Source organism: Hemibagrus wyckioides, linkage group LG05 (genome assembly GCF_019097595.1).
Source record: "Hemibagrus wyckioides isolate EC202008001 linkage group LG05, SWU_Hwy_1.0, whole genome shotgun sequence".
NCBI lineage: Eukaryota > Metazoa > Chordata > Actinopteri > Siluriformes > Bagridae > Hemibagrus > Hemibagrus wyckioides.
In genome coordinates, this window is record NC_080714.1 from 8649231 (window position 1) to 8666106 (window position 16876).

The 16876-nt window shown below is 37.3% G+C and overlaps 2 protein-coding genes across 3 annotated transcripts; both read right to left on the bottom strand.

Annotated features, from left to right (window-relative positions):
* Positions 1 to 725: 725 nt before the first annotated feature.
* Positions 726 to 7619, bottom strand: LOC131352976 (cytosolic sulfotransferase 2-like). Of its 2 annotated transcripts, none has more exons than XM_058389581.1 (8): positions 7502 to 7619; positions 6843 to 6914; positions 6633 to 6761; positions 5483 to 5583; positions 3432 to 3558; positions 2980 to 3077; positions 2464 to 2638; positions 726 to 2386 (listed from the first exon to the last, which is right to left on the bottom strand). In XM_058389581.1, exons 3-8 carry the CDS (start codon positions 6748 to 6750, stop codon positions 2274 to 2276), a joined length of 732 nt encoding a protein of 243 aa, XP_058245564.1. In that variant the 5' UTR covers positions 6751 to 6761; positions 6843 to 6914; positions 7502 to 7619; the 3' UTR covers positions 726 to 2273. The 2 variants fall into 2 exon arrangements, with proteins under 2 accessions (XP_058245564.1, XP_058245563.1); XM_058389580.1 differs by having other exon boundaries at positions 6843 to 6978; positions 7502 to 7602.
* Positions 7620 to 7741: 122 nt separating this feature from the next.
* Positions 7742 to 14146, bottom strand: LOC131352975 (cytosolic sulfotransferase 3-like). The gene is made up of 8 exons (XM_058389579.1): positions 13785 to 14146; positions 12902 to 13034; positions 12292 to 12420; positions 12035 to 12135; positions 11356 to 11482; positions 11172 to 11269; positions 10878 to 11052; positions 7742 to 8822 (listed from the first exon to the last, which is right to left on the bottom strand). Exons 1-8 carry the CDS (start codon positions 13806 to 13808, stop codon positions 8710 to 8712), a joined length of 900 nt encoding a protein of 299 aa, XP_058245562.1. The 5' UTR covers positions 13809 to 14146; the 3' UTR covers positions 7742 to 8709.
* Between the last annotated feature and the right edge of the window lie 2730 nt (positions 14147 to 16876).

Genomic DNA, 16876 nt, shown 5'->3' on the forward strand with positions numbered 1-16876 from the left:
TGGAGATCCAGTCGCTTAGCCATCACAATTTGGCCCTTGTCAAACTCGCTCAAATCCTTACGCTTGCCCACATCAACTTTGAGGACAAAATGTTCACTTGCTGCCTAATATATCCCAGGTCATCATAACAGGTGCCATGATGAGGAGATAATCAGTGTTATTCACTTCACCTTTCACTGCTCATAATGTTATGCTTGATCAGTGTAGAGTTGCCTGTTCACTGATTGCTTTTTCTTGTTTTTCTTCACAACCCACCTCTCATTCCCTCCTTCATTTTCTTCTTGCATTGTTGACCAGTTCAGTTTGTTACAAACTGAAATGATTCTTCCATCTAAAAGATGTTCAGATACAGACAATAAAGGTAAGGCAGAAATTAAATGAATAAAACACTTCATTTTCTATTTATAAACTTACATTGACTTAGAAATTGAGAGACACTGAAGTCAAATGAGGGATCTTATATTGATGTTTGTCAAAGGATTCACCTTCATGCCATCAAACCTCTGATTTCCTTTCTTTGTTTTTCTGACCTAAACAAACGAAGAAAGGAGCAAAGCTGGCTATTTTCCATCATCCTGAAGCACCAGTACACTAAATACTGCTACTGGCTTTACAGGACCTTAAACATTTAATTGGCTGTTTGATCGACCAACCACGATGTTAACCTTTAATTTGTTTTACTGACCACTCAGAGTGGTGTCCAGGAAGATGCATGCAGTCTGACAATCTTTTATAAACATTTTATTTATGAGTCAAAACCAGCAAAAACATAAAGGCTGATGTAAACAGGAACGATTATATATCCAACATGGCAACAAACACAGTAAGACACTGAAAAAGAAACTTATATAGTGTTATTCATCTGGGTGAAATGGCACACAGGCGGCTGGGAATTGTAGTCAAGTCTTCATAATCATGTGTGGGAACAGAACAGTGTGTGGGTGTAGTTTAAGGTCAATTTGAATTCTGTTTTATTATCTAAGTTGGTAATAATTGGGGTCATTTGTTAGTGAAAAGCATGCTGTTTAATTGTAAGCATGAGACCACTGAAACTGAGTACAGAGCTTTTTCAAGGCCGCTTCAGAATATATAAACGTTTTTATATTCTGTATTATTTTTTTCAATCTTCATGCAATATTCCATAATAAATACTGTCACAGTCTTAGGATATAGCATTAGAAATGACAACATATACTTCGATTAGATTCAAGCTATGCTCATGAACAGTGGGGGCTCAAGTGGTTAAGGGTCTGGCTTGTTGATCAGAGGATTGGGGTTCAAGCCCCAGCACCACCACACTGCCACTGTTGGGCAAATGAGCAAGGCCCTTAATCCAATCTGCTCCAGGGGAGCTGTATCATAGCTGCCCCTGCGCTCTGACCCCCCAACTTCCTCAGCTGGGATATGTGAAGAAAAGAATTCCACTGTGCTGTAATGTATGTGTGGTGACAATAAAGGCTTCATGCCCTCAGTTATTATAAACTACTCAAAATCTTAATAAACTCTAGATTTAGAAGGATAAAATGGGAATACCTTAACAGAGCTTAGTAATTATGAGAGAAAACCAGTTAACATTGAGCTGCCTGTCATTGCATGTTAATGTTTGTGGGATAAATTTGGAAATGGTAAATGTGGGATAAAATAAACAGGAATGGAGATGTCTGCTGCGGGGTCCATTAATGAGAACAAACCAACTGCAAATAATCTGAACTGCATTAAAAAATAAGTTGACAGTCGCTTCGTCAACCAAACTAAGGATCTATGAACAGTTGTACTTCATGTAAGCGATAACTTCCTGTGAGAGATAATGTAAGGAATGTTATACTTCCTGTGAGAGTTAATGATCACTTGCAGTATTTCACTCATCGTATGTGTGCATATTGTTGCACTGAATTCACCGATGACAGTATTTGCAGCAAATTTAACATTCCACGGTTGATTATTTTTCCCTATTAACATGTCAGATGAATTTCTTACTGTCATGAAAGACATGTTCATTAGCTATTATTCATTATTCAGTTTATTCCTTCATTGCATGTAGCCACTCTGTTGAGAGTGTGAGCTAAACAGATGACTCCTATGGACATTCCTGACATTTTTAGAAAATAGCTGTAAAGTCTTTCTTTCAGTACGGTACACAAGTGCAGCCAGCCTACATTAACATGGACCTGATTAATGTGATGGATACATGGAGAAACACGATTTAATCTCTTTGTGGATTTATTACTGTTGGCTTTTAACTAATCATTGTTGCTTCAACTAGATTTTTCCCTCTACATCTCTTCACGGAACTGTAAAGATGTATTCTTCATCTTCCGTTTATAGTCTTCATCAAACTGCTCATTCTGAGCCACGGTGAAGTGATTCTTCCAGTCGCCGACTTTACCTGAAGACGTATTGAGACAATGTAGTGATTAGTATCTCTTGAGAAATTGTCTTCCTTTATCTTCTTTTTAAACTTACCTTTACGCAGGAATTGAGAGACACTGAAGTCTAGTGTTAGATCGTCCATTTGGTTCGTCATAGGATTCGCCTTCATGACATCAAACTGAACACATCTGACAATCTCCTTCTTCTCTTCTTCTAATGGGGATAAACCAAGAAAGGAGCAAAGGTTTTCCAGCTCACGTCCAGTGTCCTGAAGGACCAGAATAATAAACGTTAATCATGCTCAAGGTAAGAATTATCGAATTATCAGGATTTAAGAAACTAAGGACTGAAATGTTGACCTTAAAATCACATTTTTTATTTGTAAGGTGAAATTTAGGAACTTTGCACAAGCAGAAGAAAGAATCTTAGTGTCACGATTGCGAGGCGATAGCAGATGCACACAACCAAAACTGTGGAAAAAGAACCATGAAACAAGGCAAAACCTAAGACTGTGAGCACACACACACACACACACACACTGTTTTATTTATTTGGCACTGCTGAAAATCAAGAGCTGTTGTGCACTAAAATCTGCACTCAGGGTCTCACCTCCACCAGATCTTCATAGAACATGTAGTGGATTTTGGAGGACGTCTGTTTCTTTTCCCACCATCCACACACATGGTCGTACCAGGAGCCGAACACCACTGTCCGTACATTATAGAGAATATTATTACACTGTGATGGAGCAGGATTGTATTGATCATACACAGACTTCAATACTTTTCATTTTTCATTGCAACATGTATCAAAACTTTAGGAGAAGATGTACAAAGTTCTGCTTGTGTGTAGTTATGTAATGACCAAATGTGGGACTAATATTTTGAAAATTAACTTGTTACTATGAGAAGATTATAGAAACCCACCCCCCTCCCTCTCTCTCTCTCTCTCTCTCTCTCTCTCTCTCTCTCTCTCTCTCTCTTTCTCTCTCCCTCTCTTACTCTCTCTCTCTCTCTCTCTCTCTCTCACACACACACCCAAACATTCACTTACTCACTCACTTTTTCCATCTTTGAATCTTTCTAAGAAACTGTCCCAGTCTCCTGGCTCAGGTTGTATCTTCTCCATGCGGTCAAAGTGGAAATAGGAAACAACATTGTCCTTAGCATTGCGAGCGACATAAACAATCTGGAAATAGAAATAAAAAAAGCTGGTGTCTCTATAAAGCAAACAAACCTTATATTTTTAATTTTTTTACATTTTTAACATTATGACCACCTGCCTAATATTGTGTTGGTCCCCTTGTTGCTGCCAAAACAGCCCTGACCCATCATGCACTGTGTATTCTGACACCTTTCTATCAGCACCAGCATTAACTTCTTCAGAAATTTGAGTGGCTCGTCTGTTGGATCAGACCACATGGGTCAGCTTTCGCTCCCCACGTGCATCAATGAGTCTTGGCCACCCATGACCCTCTTGCCGTTTTATCCTAAAACAATTTATTTTATGGTGATAACTCCTACTCTTTTTTTAAAAACTGTATTCTACCCCCAGATGTTATTTCCCTATAATTGTAAAAATTGTCATATTGTGTTTTATTCCTTACTTAAAAGAAGCTTAATAGGCAGATAACAGGCAGTAGACAAAATAACAGCATGAGAAAAGGAGGTTGGTCTGAAAGTTAGCTCCATGGTATGTAAAATTTCTAAGCAGCATGAAGTAACTAAGAACTGTGGGTGTATCAGTCACAAATTATATTATTTCTCAAGGAGAATTTAAACATTGACAGGGGTGTCCAAAGTCCGGTCCCAGAGCTGTGGACATACAACACTGGTCAGTAGCCAGAATGTTTTATTTTTTTGGCAGTCCTCCAGAAAGGGCGATTTCAAAAGCGCTGAGAAAGGAAACCCTTGAACGAATCCTAAACTTAAGCAAGTATTAAAAACAACATTTCAGCTTATGATGTTAGTTTGTATTTTTGGTGTCTGTATTAGAGGGAAACCGCATATAAAAAAGTGCTGTAATTCACCTGAAGTAGATGCAAATACTCATTTACTCATATTCACGTCACCTGAATACTCTAACTTTGATACAGAAAGTCTGCACTTTGAGATCCTATTCTCCAATATTATTATTAATATTATTATTTATTTTATTTTATTTTATGATTATGTTATAAAGATAATGATCTCTTATGATGTCTAAACCATGTCTTAACAAAAACTGCACTCAGTGTTAATTCATAAGTGAGCTTCTATTCAGAAAACGTTTGTATAACGAGTTACCCTTCACCATATTTCTGGGATTAATTTATATATTTTTTTATTTTCTAATGGATTCCCAGAAACTACATATGTAAAAAAAAATTTTTGTGATAATGCCAATTTTTTTTTTCAATTTTTTTTTCCGTACTTAAATTGCAAGCACATGATTCTTCTTGTAAACTCCCCAACAGTAAATACACATGACATGACTTTCTAATATCTGTACTCATGTTTGACCTTTCTGAAGGTCATCTTGGCCTAGATCTATTGAAAATTTGCAGCAATTTTGGGATAATTGCAAGCCGCTCCAAATATCATGGAGCTGATTTTGCCTTGATTTCTGAAATCGCAGTATCTGAAAATCTATATGGTGATGTATGATATATGGTGGGGGATTCTTAATAGCAAGAGCAGGCAGCTTGTGGAATTCGTTAGAGCCAATGATTGTTTTGCATGGCTGTTTAAACCCAGTATACTGTATGATTTTATGTTACAGGACAGAATGCACCCTGTTGCAATAAACTCTTTACTAATCGTCCCATATTCTAGAATGATAAAACTATTAATAAATTATTTGATGAGCACCAGGATAAAGCCAGTGAGCTTCCAACCACCAAAACCATACATTACTGAATCTTTATAGGATGACTGTAAACTACATATCCATCTCATTAATGCATTAAAGAATAGGATTAAAGCATGCTTCAAAATCCCTATTCAAACCATTCAGGACCATTCTGCCCCTATTCCTTATTACACCCTTGATATTAGTATATTGTTACACATTTTTGCTACCTTGTCTGCCCACATATTACAAAGAACACTTCACAGTTATATTAAAGTTGTACCCTGCAGTTCTGCTCCCAGAAGGACTTGGGTAGGAATTGAACAGGCAGATGAGTTTTGATGATGCGTGGAGATGTAGGCAGTGAATCTGCCTTGTCTGTTCCTGTGGGAACAAAAAAAACATACTTTTGTCAGATCCCAGTAAGGGTTTTTTTTTTGCCTATAATGCTATTTTTTTTTGCTTTGTAGGTAATGGTTTATTAAGAAAACCAATTCCATGAATGTATATTATACTGCTGAAATCTCAAATCTGATTGGTCAGCAGGTTGATTCTTCCATAACAGCATCTTAGACAATATTAAAAAATAATTGTACTTCAAATCACCCGTTTATATTAATGAGCTTTTACTATTATAGTATAATATTTTATAGTAGCAACTCACCGAGCTTCGTATAGACAGTAATATAAGAGATTCTGTAAATTGTATACTCAAATGAAAATACTACGGAAACAACTGAACTTCATTTGGGGTTAATCAGAATCACTTCATTGATAACGGATATTCTCCTTAATTTAGTCTTCACTTCACAGCAACCAATCAGAGAGGGCGAAAGCTTTCACATTCTTCGGCTAAGGCATGTGAAGTGAGCAAGCCTGGAAACTGATGCTCATGCTGCATCACAGGGCAGCGTAACATACTCAGAGGAAAGTGTCCCTTTCCACATGTGTCACTGTGACTGAGAGTACGCCAGCCCTCCTACTCAAACCTGCAATACACGGCAAACATGTTTTTCTACTGGGCTCCTCGAAATCTGATCATTTGTTGTGCAACCAGGTTATTGTACACTTTTTTCTTCTTCAGTGTTTCGAATTTTGATAGCTAACATGTTAAATGTGGAAAAGAACTGACATGATTTAGCTTACAATAAAACCCCCTGCATTTGTCACAGGAGTGTGTAAACTTTTTCTATCCAACATGTAATTGTTGGCAAATTGCTGTGGTATAAGAGGGAACAAAATTTTTTGTGGCATGTTGTTATTGGAAAATAATCAACCTCTGTGTATTAACCCGACATATTTTTTTTCTCTTGAACTGGACATGCTGTTGTATTTATTTATTTATTTATTTATTTATTTATTTATTTATTTAACTGTGACTCTCATCTAATGCCGCTGAAATGGTTAAGATGTTTTGGTGGTGATGTTCTGACCTGTAGGATATGGTGAGCAGACAAGCTCTAAAAATGGCACTCTGTCATATATGGGGACAGATTTTTCACGCTCAGGACACGTCCGATGAAAATACAGTAGATCAAGAAGGTAGCACATCCAAGTGGTGCCTGAAAAAGAGAGCAGCTTATCATGTCAGATTTAATATCTGAACATAAACAGTGTTGTTATTTGTAACTGAACTCCGTTACCTGCTTTGGGGTAAGTGGCAACAACAATGTCATCCGGTTTAGCTTTGAAGTTTTGGACTTTGTCCCAGTTGTCTGTGAAAAAATGGGTCATGGATACACCATGGAAGTCAAAGAGCTTTGGACGTGTTACATCCATCTGGGAAATCGGAAATTACTGGAAGTGATATATTTGTTGTGGGCATGTAATAACCTGCTGAGGAATACACTGAGGACTACTTTATGTTACCAACCCTTTGTCACGTATTTTTATCGTCTTTTATCTTATAAGTATCTATTAAAATCGGAATGTGGCACATACTCTGACTGCTGTATTCGTTTACATTACAGAGCTGCAGCAAATCAAATCTTAACGTCACGCTCCAGCCGATATCATATGACATCAATGTGAAATTTTGGCAGAGTAGCAACCATTCTGGTTTATTTCTAGCAAATCCAAATATCAACAGGCGCATGTGTATATGTGCCTCAGCATGTTATCAAGTATATCTTTAAATGCCCTTGAAAAGTTAGTGCTAAACAATACTAAACAATATCACAAATCTGAATTCTTTGAATCCAATATTTCATTCCTATAAACTCGCATAACCAACTCATGCATGTATACTTTACTTTATGCTCAGCTATACCAAGTAAACAAATATTTAAACAGCTCGACTTACTCTTTAAAAGTGTTAGATGACAGCCTTTTCCAAACACCTTGCTTCCATTAGAGGTTTAACTTCCTCAGACCTTTGGTTACTTTGTCTCCACCCTCTCTGCCTTTCTACTTTTACTGCTTATACAATTAGATCAGTGAGTTTCGTGGCTTTCCCTTAAACTCCACTAAGACTTGGTCATATGGATTATAGTAACCTAATTATTCATATACGTAGTATTTTTTGAAAACTGCATTTGATTTGTGTGTTATTTAATTCAGAATGTTTTGATTGCCATATGGAGGTCAGTGAGGAAACGGGACAGTGGGCAAAAGAAAGAGCATTTAATTTTTCACAGATATTTAGCCCATGAAGGAATAAAGCAGTTGGTTTGAACATTATCTTTACATAATTTAGAATAAGATCATGTATGGTCAAACAACTTAAAGATTTCAAGAATTTAATTAAACCTTTTATTAAATTTTTTGAACACTTTTTGAGCATGGATTATAAATGTTGCTCTGAAAACTACAGTGAGATACTATTACAGGATTTACAGGACGCCTTCATTGGATTATTTTATTGGACTCAATAATGCATTTTTTACATAACGCACGTCCCTTTAGCCCTCCCTTTGAGATGGCCCCTTTTTGTGTTCTGCTCTAATTTTGTGTATAATATGTTGGTTATGAAACTGTCACATGCTGGAACAACCACCAGAGCGAGCCAAAGCCCAAAGCTATTTAACTTTATTTATTATAGAATAATTGCTTGATTATTACCAGCTCTGGACCTTTGTATCTGAGTCTTGTTGGCTCTTTCATCTAAACCCCTGAGCAATCTCAATTTTGTGTGTTGGTGCATTAAACTTGGGCTTTCTTTGGATTGTATTTGTTTGACAAATTGGGTTTAAATATAAATTTTTTATTTATAAACTTGGTATAACAATTTGCTTGGGGAAAATTGAATTCTTGACCAGAAATAAAATAAGCGTATGTGATATTAGCATATTGACAGAGGCTAAATGATTTTTATATGAACCACAGAGCTACACAAATGCTCTGTAGTCATTGTGAGAAAGTCTAGGAACTAGGACATAATGTACATCAGGTACCTAAATAAACTAAATTTATTGTTCATATGATTCTTTCACAATTGTTCGCAATTTAAAATATACACAGAATAGCCCCTGAATAAAAAGAGTCAACATAATGCTGAGGTCTCAGGAAATCCTAAATCTCTGTACGGAAGCATAAAGTTGTGTTCTTCATCCTCTGTTTGTAGTGTTTGTCAAACTCCTCGTTCTGAGCCACCGTGAAGTGATTCTTCCAGTCACCGACTTTACCTGGAGGAAATAACATGTAGAGAAACGGAGAGGAATATCAGATTGTAGAAAAATACAAAACAAATGACCAACTGTTTACATCCTGGTTACAGTTACCAAGACTTTTTACTTGGATTTCTTTGCATTTCACAGGTGTGGACATATTATAATTACTAAACCTACCAGGCAAGTGAAAGCTCAAATGTGCTGCCCAGTACCATGTTCGGCATCTACAGGGGTTGGACAGTGAAACTGAAACGCCTGGTTTTAGACCACAATAATTCATTAGTATGGTGTAGGGCCTCCTTTTGCGGCCAATACAGCATCAATTCGTCTTGGGAATGACAGATACAAGTCCTGCACAGTGGCCAGAGGGATTTTGAGCCATTCTTCTTGCAGAATAGTGGCCAGGTCACTATGTGATGCTGGTGGAGGAAAACATTTCCTGACTCGCTCCTCCAAAACACCCCAAAGTGGCTCAATAATATTTAGATCTGGTGACTGTGCAGGCCATGGGAGATGTTCAACTTCATGTTCATCAAACCACTCTGTCACCAGTCTTGCTGTGTATAATGGTGCATTATCATCCTGATACACGGCACCGCCTTCAGGATACAATGTTTGAACCATTAGGTGCACATGGTCCTCCAGAATGGTTCGGTAGTCCTTGGCATTGACGCGCCCATCTAGCACAAGTATTGGACCTAGGGGAATGCCATGATATTGCAGCCCAAACCATCACTGATCCACCCCCATGCTTCACTCTGGGCATGCAACAGTCTGGGTGGTACGCTTCTTTGGGGCTTCTCCACACCGTAACTCTCCCGGATGTGGGAAAGACAGTGAAGGTGGACTCATCAGAGGACAATACATTGTCCATAGCCCAAGATATTTGCTGCTGGCACCATTGAAACCGACGTTTGGCATTGGCATGAGTAACCAAAGGTTTGGCTCTAGCAGCCCGGCCATGTACATTGACCCTGTGGAGCTCCCTACGGACAGTTTTGGTGGAAACAGGAGAGTTGAGGTGCACATTTAATTCTGCAGTGAGTTGGGCAGCTGTAGTTTTATGTTTTTTGGATACAATCCGGGTTAGCACCCGGACATCTTTCAGACAGCTTCCTCTTGCGTCCACAGTTACTCCTGTTGGATGTGGTCCGTCCTTCTTGGTGGTATGCTGACATTACCCTGGATACCATGGCTCTTGATACATCACAAAGACTTGCTGTCTTAGTCACAGATGCGCCAGCAAGACGTGCACCAACAATTTGTCCTCTTTTGAACTCTGATATGTCACCCATAATGTTGTGTGCATTGCAATATTTTAAGCAAAACTGTGCTATTACTCTGCTAATTAAACCTTCACACTCTGCTTACTGGTGGAATGTGCAATCAATGAAGATCGGCCACCAGGCTGGTCAAATTTAGCCATGAAACCTCCAACACTAAATTGGCCGGTGTTTCAGTTTCATTGTCCAACCCCTGTAGTTATCTAGTTGCATGCGCTAAAACCGAACACAAATCAAATATATGAATTCCTTTATAAGGCACAGCTCATATAAGGTTATTACTATTACCACACTATTATCTTGAACAATATTTCAAGATGGTTGAAATTCAACTGCTGTCTTTAAGACATGCTTGAGGATAAACCCAAATTGAAGATAAGTTTAGTTTCAACTCACAAGTAGTCAAGACAGTGGATTACTTGATGATGACAATGGTTTCACCTTTCAAAGCTTAATATACTTGAGTTCAATACCCATAACTTGCCACTTAGAGGTGAAGAGAAGAAGTAAGTTGACTCTTATATCAACATATAAGCATGTGCTTATAGACATTTTAGAGCTGTAATGTAATGCAGAACAGGTCAGAATGTTATCCAGATTTTAAACATGTTAAAATCCTTGTTCCTAATGTGAGGACAAAGTTATATTACACAAAGTTCATTGAAACATGTTCAGCGAACATTCTGTTATCCTAGTATTGCTAACAGTTACTTTTAGTCATTACTGTGCAGACTGTAATTGTATATGAATGGTAACAGCACATTTTTCAGATTCACAGCATGTTAACCTTTGCGCATAAACGGTGAGATCGTAAAATCCATGGCTGACACTGTGGAGTAGTTGGTCATCTTGTTTTCCTTCATGACATCAAAATGGACATTTTTGGTAATCTTCTCTCTCTCTTCTGTTGGTGTAGATAATTCGAGGAACGAGCACAGCTGCTCCACCTCACGATCAGTGTTCTAGATTAGAAAAGAACAAAATACTGTGGTGAGAGCTCAAACAATATTGAGCATCATGTGAAAGCTGAGCTGCACAAGACAAGACAAGATACAGTATACAGTATGATCTCTGGATATACCTCCACCATATCCTCAAAGAACATGTAGTGAAGATTAGAGTAGGTCTGCTTCTTCTCCCAGTAGCCACACACATGATCATACCAAGGTCCAAACACAGCTAAAAGGCCAAATAAACTGATAAGTAACATCGGTGTCACTAATCCACTCCTCCAGTGGTCACAGTTGATTTACTGTCTTACTCACTTTTTCCATCCATGAACATCTGTAGATAATTGTTCCAGTCTCCTGGATGAGGTTGTACTTTATTCATAAGATCAAAGTGGAAATAAGACACAGCATTGTCCTTGGCATTGCGAGCTACATAGATGACCTAAAGAGACACACGAACTTTGATGAAGTGGATTACAGTATACAAAGCTAAATATACAGTATGTCCTGAATGGCAAACCTTTCATTCATTCATTCAATTTGAGGATAGACTAATTGGTAAATAGAGAGTTTGCTCCACGATCTGAGCTCCTGCTTCACCACCACAGTGTTAACAGTGCTTCAGCTGACCCAAACCATTTGTTAATCTCATCCCATCCCATCAAGAACTTTGGTAGCTCTTTCTGTGTGTGAATTTTAGCCAACTGCATCTAATACCTTTCTATCTCATATACTAACTAGTCTGTCAGTAACTATCCATCATGTTGCACATAACTCCCACAAAAGAGCTGAATGGCATGTTGCCATTCAGGGCTATTTGGCCTCATCACCAGATGCTTACCTCTGGATTGTAGACACCAGTCATTGATCCAGATGTGGGTCCTAGTATCCAAAATCCAGGCATATTTACTAGTGTGACTCTTAACACACCCCTTTATTTCACTAGTAAAAATTCAATTAAAGACCGTAGATTGAAAAGTCCCACATATTGTACCTTGCAGTCCTGTTCCCAGAATGACTTGGGCACCAGCTGAACAGGTAGATGGGTTTTGAGGAGTCGTGGTGTGGTGTGTAAATTATTTGCTAGTTCAACTCCTGTACAAAGAAGACAACCATTAAATATGAGAAGACTTAGCATCAAGGTCTATGCAAAAGTGGTTTCATTGCATATAAGTGCAAAGATGAGTATGAAGCTGGTGATTACCACATTAATCATATATGTCTTTGACTGGAGTGAGCATGACTACTGACCTGTATCCATCTCAGGAATAATCATCTCTAGGAACGGGACTCGCATGTAGATGGGCATTGAGGTCTGACGTTCTGGTGCTGTATTGCCAAAATGAAGCAGGTCTAAGATGTAGGAAACCCAGGTGGTGCCTGGTGGAAATGAATTGGCGAGAAAGTGGCATGAGGTGTATTTTATTCAACCAAAACCCTCCGAAGGTTTCTTCCTCATGTCATCTCATGGAATTTCCTCTTGCCACCATTGCCTCAGGTTTGCTTATTAGGGATTAATATAACTTTTGTCATTTTTATTCTGATTTGTTATGTTACTGTAAAGCTCCTTGGTCATTATATGAACAAAGGTGAATACAATTTAATTGAATTAAAATGTTATGATTCAGCCCATGCTTCAGAAATTTACTCAAAGCAGATTTTAAGTGATCCCCAACAATAGCTAATCCAGCACACCTACATAGCTGTCATTCAGAATTAGCCATACAAACATTACACGTGGTACATGATCTAACACACATCATCTAGATCTTTTGCAAATATGCATTCACATAATGTAGCTTTGATGCAGATTCATTAAAATGAACATTCTTGTTCATATTACTTCAAACGAGCAGAGTACCTGCTTTGGGGTAAGTAGCAATGAGGATGTCGTCTGGTCTTGCCTGGAAATTCTGAACATTTTCCCAGTCATCAGTGAAGTAATGAGTCATAGAGATGCCTTCAAATTCAATCATATCTGGTCGAGCAGTTAACTGTATAATTAAACATTATTGTTAACTTAGATGAAAATCCTGAATTTAACTCATTTTCTGTTTAAAAAAATGTATAAATATTATTACATTTCTGTTGAAAGAGCGATACATTAAAGTTTTAATATTTAAAACTTATATTTGCTAGCCCACATTTTATTAATTATAACTAATATTCGAAATAATGACAATTTACCAACAATTTCATGAGCAACATACTCATGCCATTGATTCATAAAATAATTATGATGATTGTTTAAATGATTATCGCTTTTTGATGTTCGATTTATAAATACACAGAATTAGTCTGAAATGTGGATTTCCAAAGTTCACTAACTTGCCATCATTAGAAGAGAGAAGATAATCAGCTGAAATGTTTATAAAACTCATTCACTGCATCCACAATGGCATCTTGAACCTCTGATCAAAAATCAGTTTTCTCTAGATATTATGTGAAATATCAATACAATGTATTACATTATAATATAACTATAATGTAATCTTATCTTATTTATTATTCCTTGTTTTGGTGTTGCAAAATGGATTTTCTGTATAATTGATAAAAAAAAACATACCAAGAAACAGTATATTTAAATATATAATATAATATAATATAATATAATATAATATAATATAATATAATATAATATAATATAATATAATATAATATAATATAATATAATTCACAAAAAACTAAAAACAACAACAACAAAAACCAATTATATTATTAATATTATTTTTTATCTCACTTACCAAATTAAAATCCAGTCCTTTCATGATGAAAAAAGAAACTTCTCTTTGTTTTGTAATTTTGTTTTTCTGTCATTCAGGTGCTACTTTCCCTCAAAATCGTTGATATTTGACACACTTTCTGTACACCACTCTTGTACTTATCCCAGCTGACCTATTTGTCTACCTGCCTTTCCAGCACTGGATTATGAAACCACCCCCAAAAAAACCCTTCAGCTTTTCTTCCATATACCACGAGAACAGGCATTTGATTATTTCAATCGTCTTAAGCATTCCAAAGCACACATACACATGTGCTACCATATAGTCTTTGCCTCCTGATAGGTTCTTATTCTCCAGGGCTTGTGCCAACACTGCTGACACACCCTCTACCTCATTGAATACAATATTTACAAATATGTAGCATTGGATGTCAGGGTCCCCCCCCCCCCGATTGACGTATTTAAGCATCAATCACACAACACATGCATGCAAACTAATGCTGTCATTTATTATCACCCATATTTTAATACAGCATGAGGTGTATAGGAATATTTGCTTCAAAGCTAAGATGTCACTTGCCTGGTCCAGGTTTAATGATCCTGTGCCTCCTGATCTTGGCTGACAAGAGTGGAACCCAATGTGATCTTCTGCTGTTGTAGGCCATCCTCCTTAAGGTTTGATGTGTTGGGCCTTCTGAGATACTTTTCTGCTCACCACAAATGTAGACTAGTAGTTACAGTATCCGTCCTGTTGGCTTGAACTAGGCCAATTTCCCTTTGACCTTTCAAATCAACAAGGCACAGAAATGTCACTCATTTGATGTTTCTTTTTGGTTTTCATAACCTTCTGTGTGAAAATCCCAGGAGATTTCATCCTAGCACTTGAGCTCAAACCATCAACAATCATGCTATAGTAAAAGTAATGGATATCACATTTGTTCTCAATTTCTTCTCAGTTCATGTTTGATATGAACACTATCCAAAGCTCTGTGTTACTGTATATGTTGTACTACTGCCATATGATTGGTAAATTATACAACTGCATGGAATGGAGTTATGTATACCTCTAACCTGTCCATCAGGGGAACGGGACCGTCATAAGACCACTGCAGTATGCTTATGTGATGTATTAGGACTGCTCAGAAAATCTTCGTAATTTGTGATGTCATAGCAATGATATTTCAGGCTCTGTATACAGATGATAATGAGGCTTGCCCTTAAACTCTGAGGAAATGAGTTTCTGCTCATAGCAGTTGAAGGGAGTTTAGAGTTGACCGTATTTAATAAACCAAAACTGTTCATCCATACTAAAATCCATAGCAATTTAGGAAGCTTAAATGGACTAAACTGGAAATAAAGAACTGCATTCTGTTTCTTTTTAATGAACAAAGCCGGTTTGGATAAAGTTGCTGCTTTCTGGAACATTCCATTTCCAAATGCGATTAAGCAAATCCATTACTAATGATTTTTCATGCCTGGGCCAAGTGTAGTGTGTTCAGTAGAAACTCGTTATTTTATTGCGAATGCTTTTTCATACAGATTAGCAAAACAACAAAAATATAGGCTTCTGCCCGTTTTCTTAAATACTTATATTCTTGTCATTATCTATGCCTAGTTAACGTTTTTTTTTGATAAACTTTCATTTTCTTACTGTCCATCAAATATGTAATGATATTTTATATGTCTTTCATGAAGCTCTAGCATTCAGACCACTATGAATGAACACGTGACTTGATAAAGATTATCCATATGGCCAACTGGGTTGTCCAAGTCCAAAGGGCCTTAAGCTGTCTTGTTTTTTTCAGGTTTTTAAGTGAAAGGTCAATAGTTTGAATGAACTGACAAGAATGATTTAAAGTTTTTAAACCAATGTGCATATAAAACTGAACATTGTGGCTAACATTACTGAAATGGTGATCGATGCCAAGGTTATATTTGAGACTGCATAATCACCACCATTACTGCTTGTAGAAGAAGAAGCCTTTATTATTATTATGGCCACACATACATTACAGCACAGTGGAATTCTTTTCTTTGCATATCCCAGCTAAGGAAGTTGGGGTCAGTGCAGGGGCAGCTATAGCTACAGCACCCCTGGAGCAGAGGGTTAAGGGCCTTGCTCATTTGCCTGGCAGCTTGTTGGAGCTGGGGCTTGAACCCTGATCAACAACACAGAGCCTTAATCACTTGAGCTACCACCAGAAGGTGAGTAAGCTAGCACTATGCTTCTGACTCTCTTTCCCCTAAATTTCTACTCATTGGCTTTTGTTGAATTTCTCCAGGAAAATCATAACAGATTTTGCATAACCTGCAGCTTGCTGTTAGACTATAGTGACAGTTGGTTCTTCTTGTACATTTACAGTACACTTGCATCTAAAAATTTATGGGGTTTTTTCTTCCTTTTTTTTTTTTTTTTTTTTTTTACATTTTACTGACCAGACTATTAGCCAACAGGTTTGCATTAAACATGTTTTGTACTGTGGCAGGTTTTGTGGATGATTTTGTTGGAACAAATGGTTTAATGTAGGGTTAACACTTATTACACTTAGACTGATGATTACAATGCCATAGACCTATGTTGAGTGTAGGCCTGTGTTAAACATTAATATTCATAAAGTTCTCATTCCATCTGCAGACATTTAATATTCCACTGAAATACTAATAAACTCCTTTGAGTGACCAATAAATGTTTTCCCTTTCAAAACTCACCTTCACTACCCCATTTACCTAGTGGTCGAAAATGGGAACTAAAACAAGTACTAATAGAAGCCCAATGAATCGATCCATTTTCTGTACTTTATTAAATTTATTAATACATTTATTACATTTTCCAGGACATGAAAATCCATTATTCCCCACACTCTACACATTAGTGTAGACATAAAGAGATAAAGAGAAGTTCTTACTCCTCTTTGCCTTGATCCCTGACAATCGAAGCTCAAACAGATCCACGTCACATTTACGTGAGTGCTCGGAGTTTGCTATTTGTGTTGGGCTCATCCCTTACGGATCATCACAATATTAGCTTTGGCCTGGATTTCTCTAAAGCCCTTCTTTGTTCCTGCAGAAAAGCAGACAGGTCAAACAAGCATTTCAGGAACTTGCAAGCGTTAT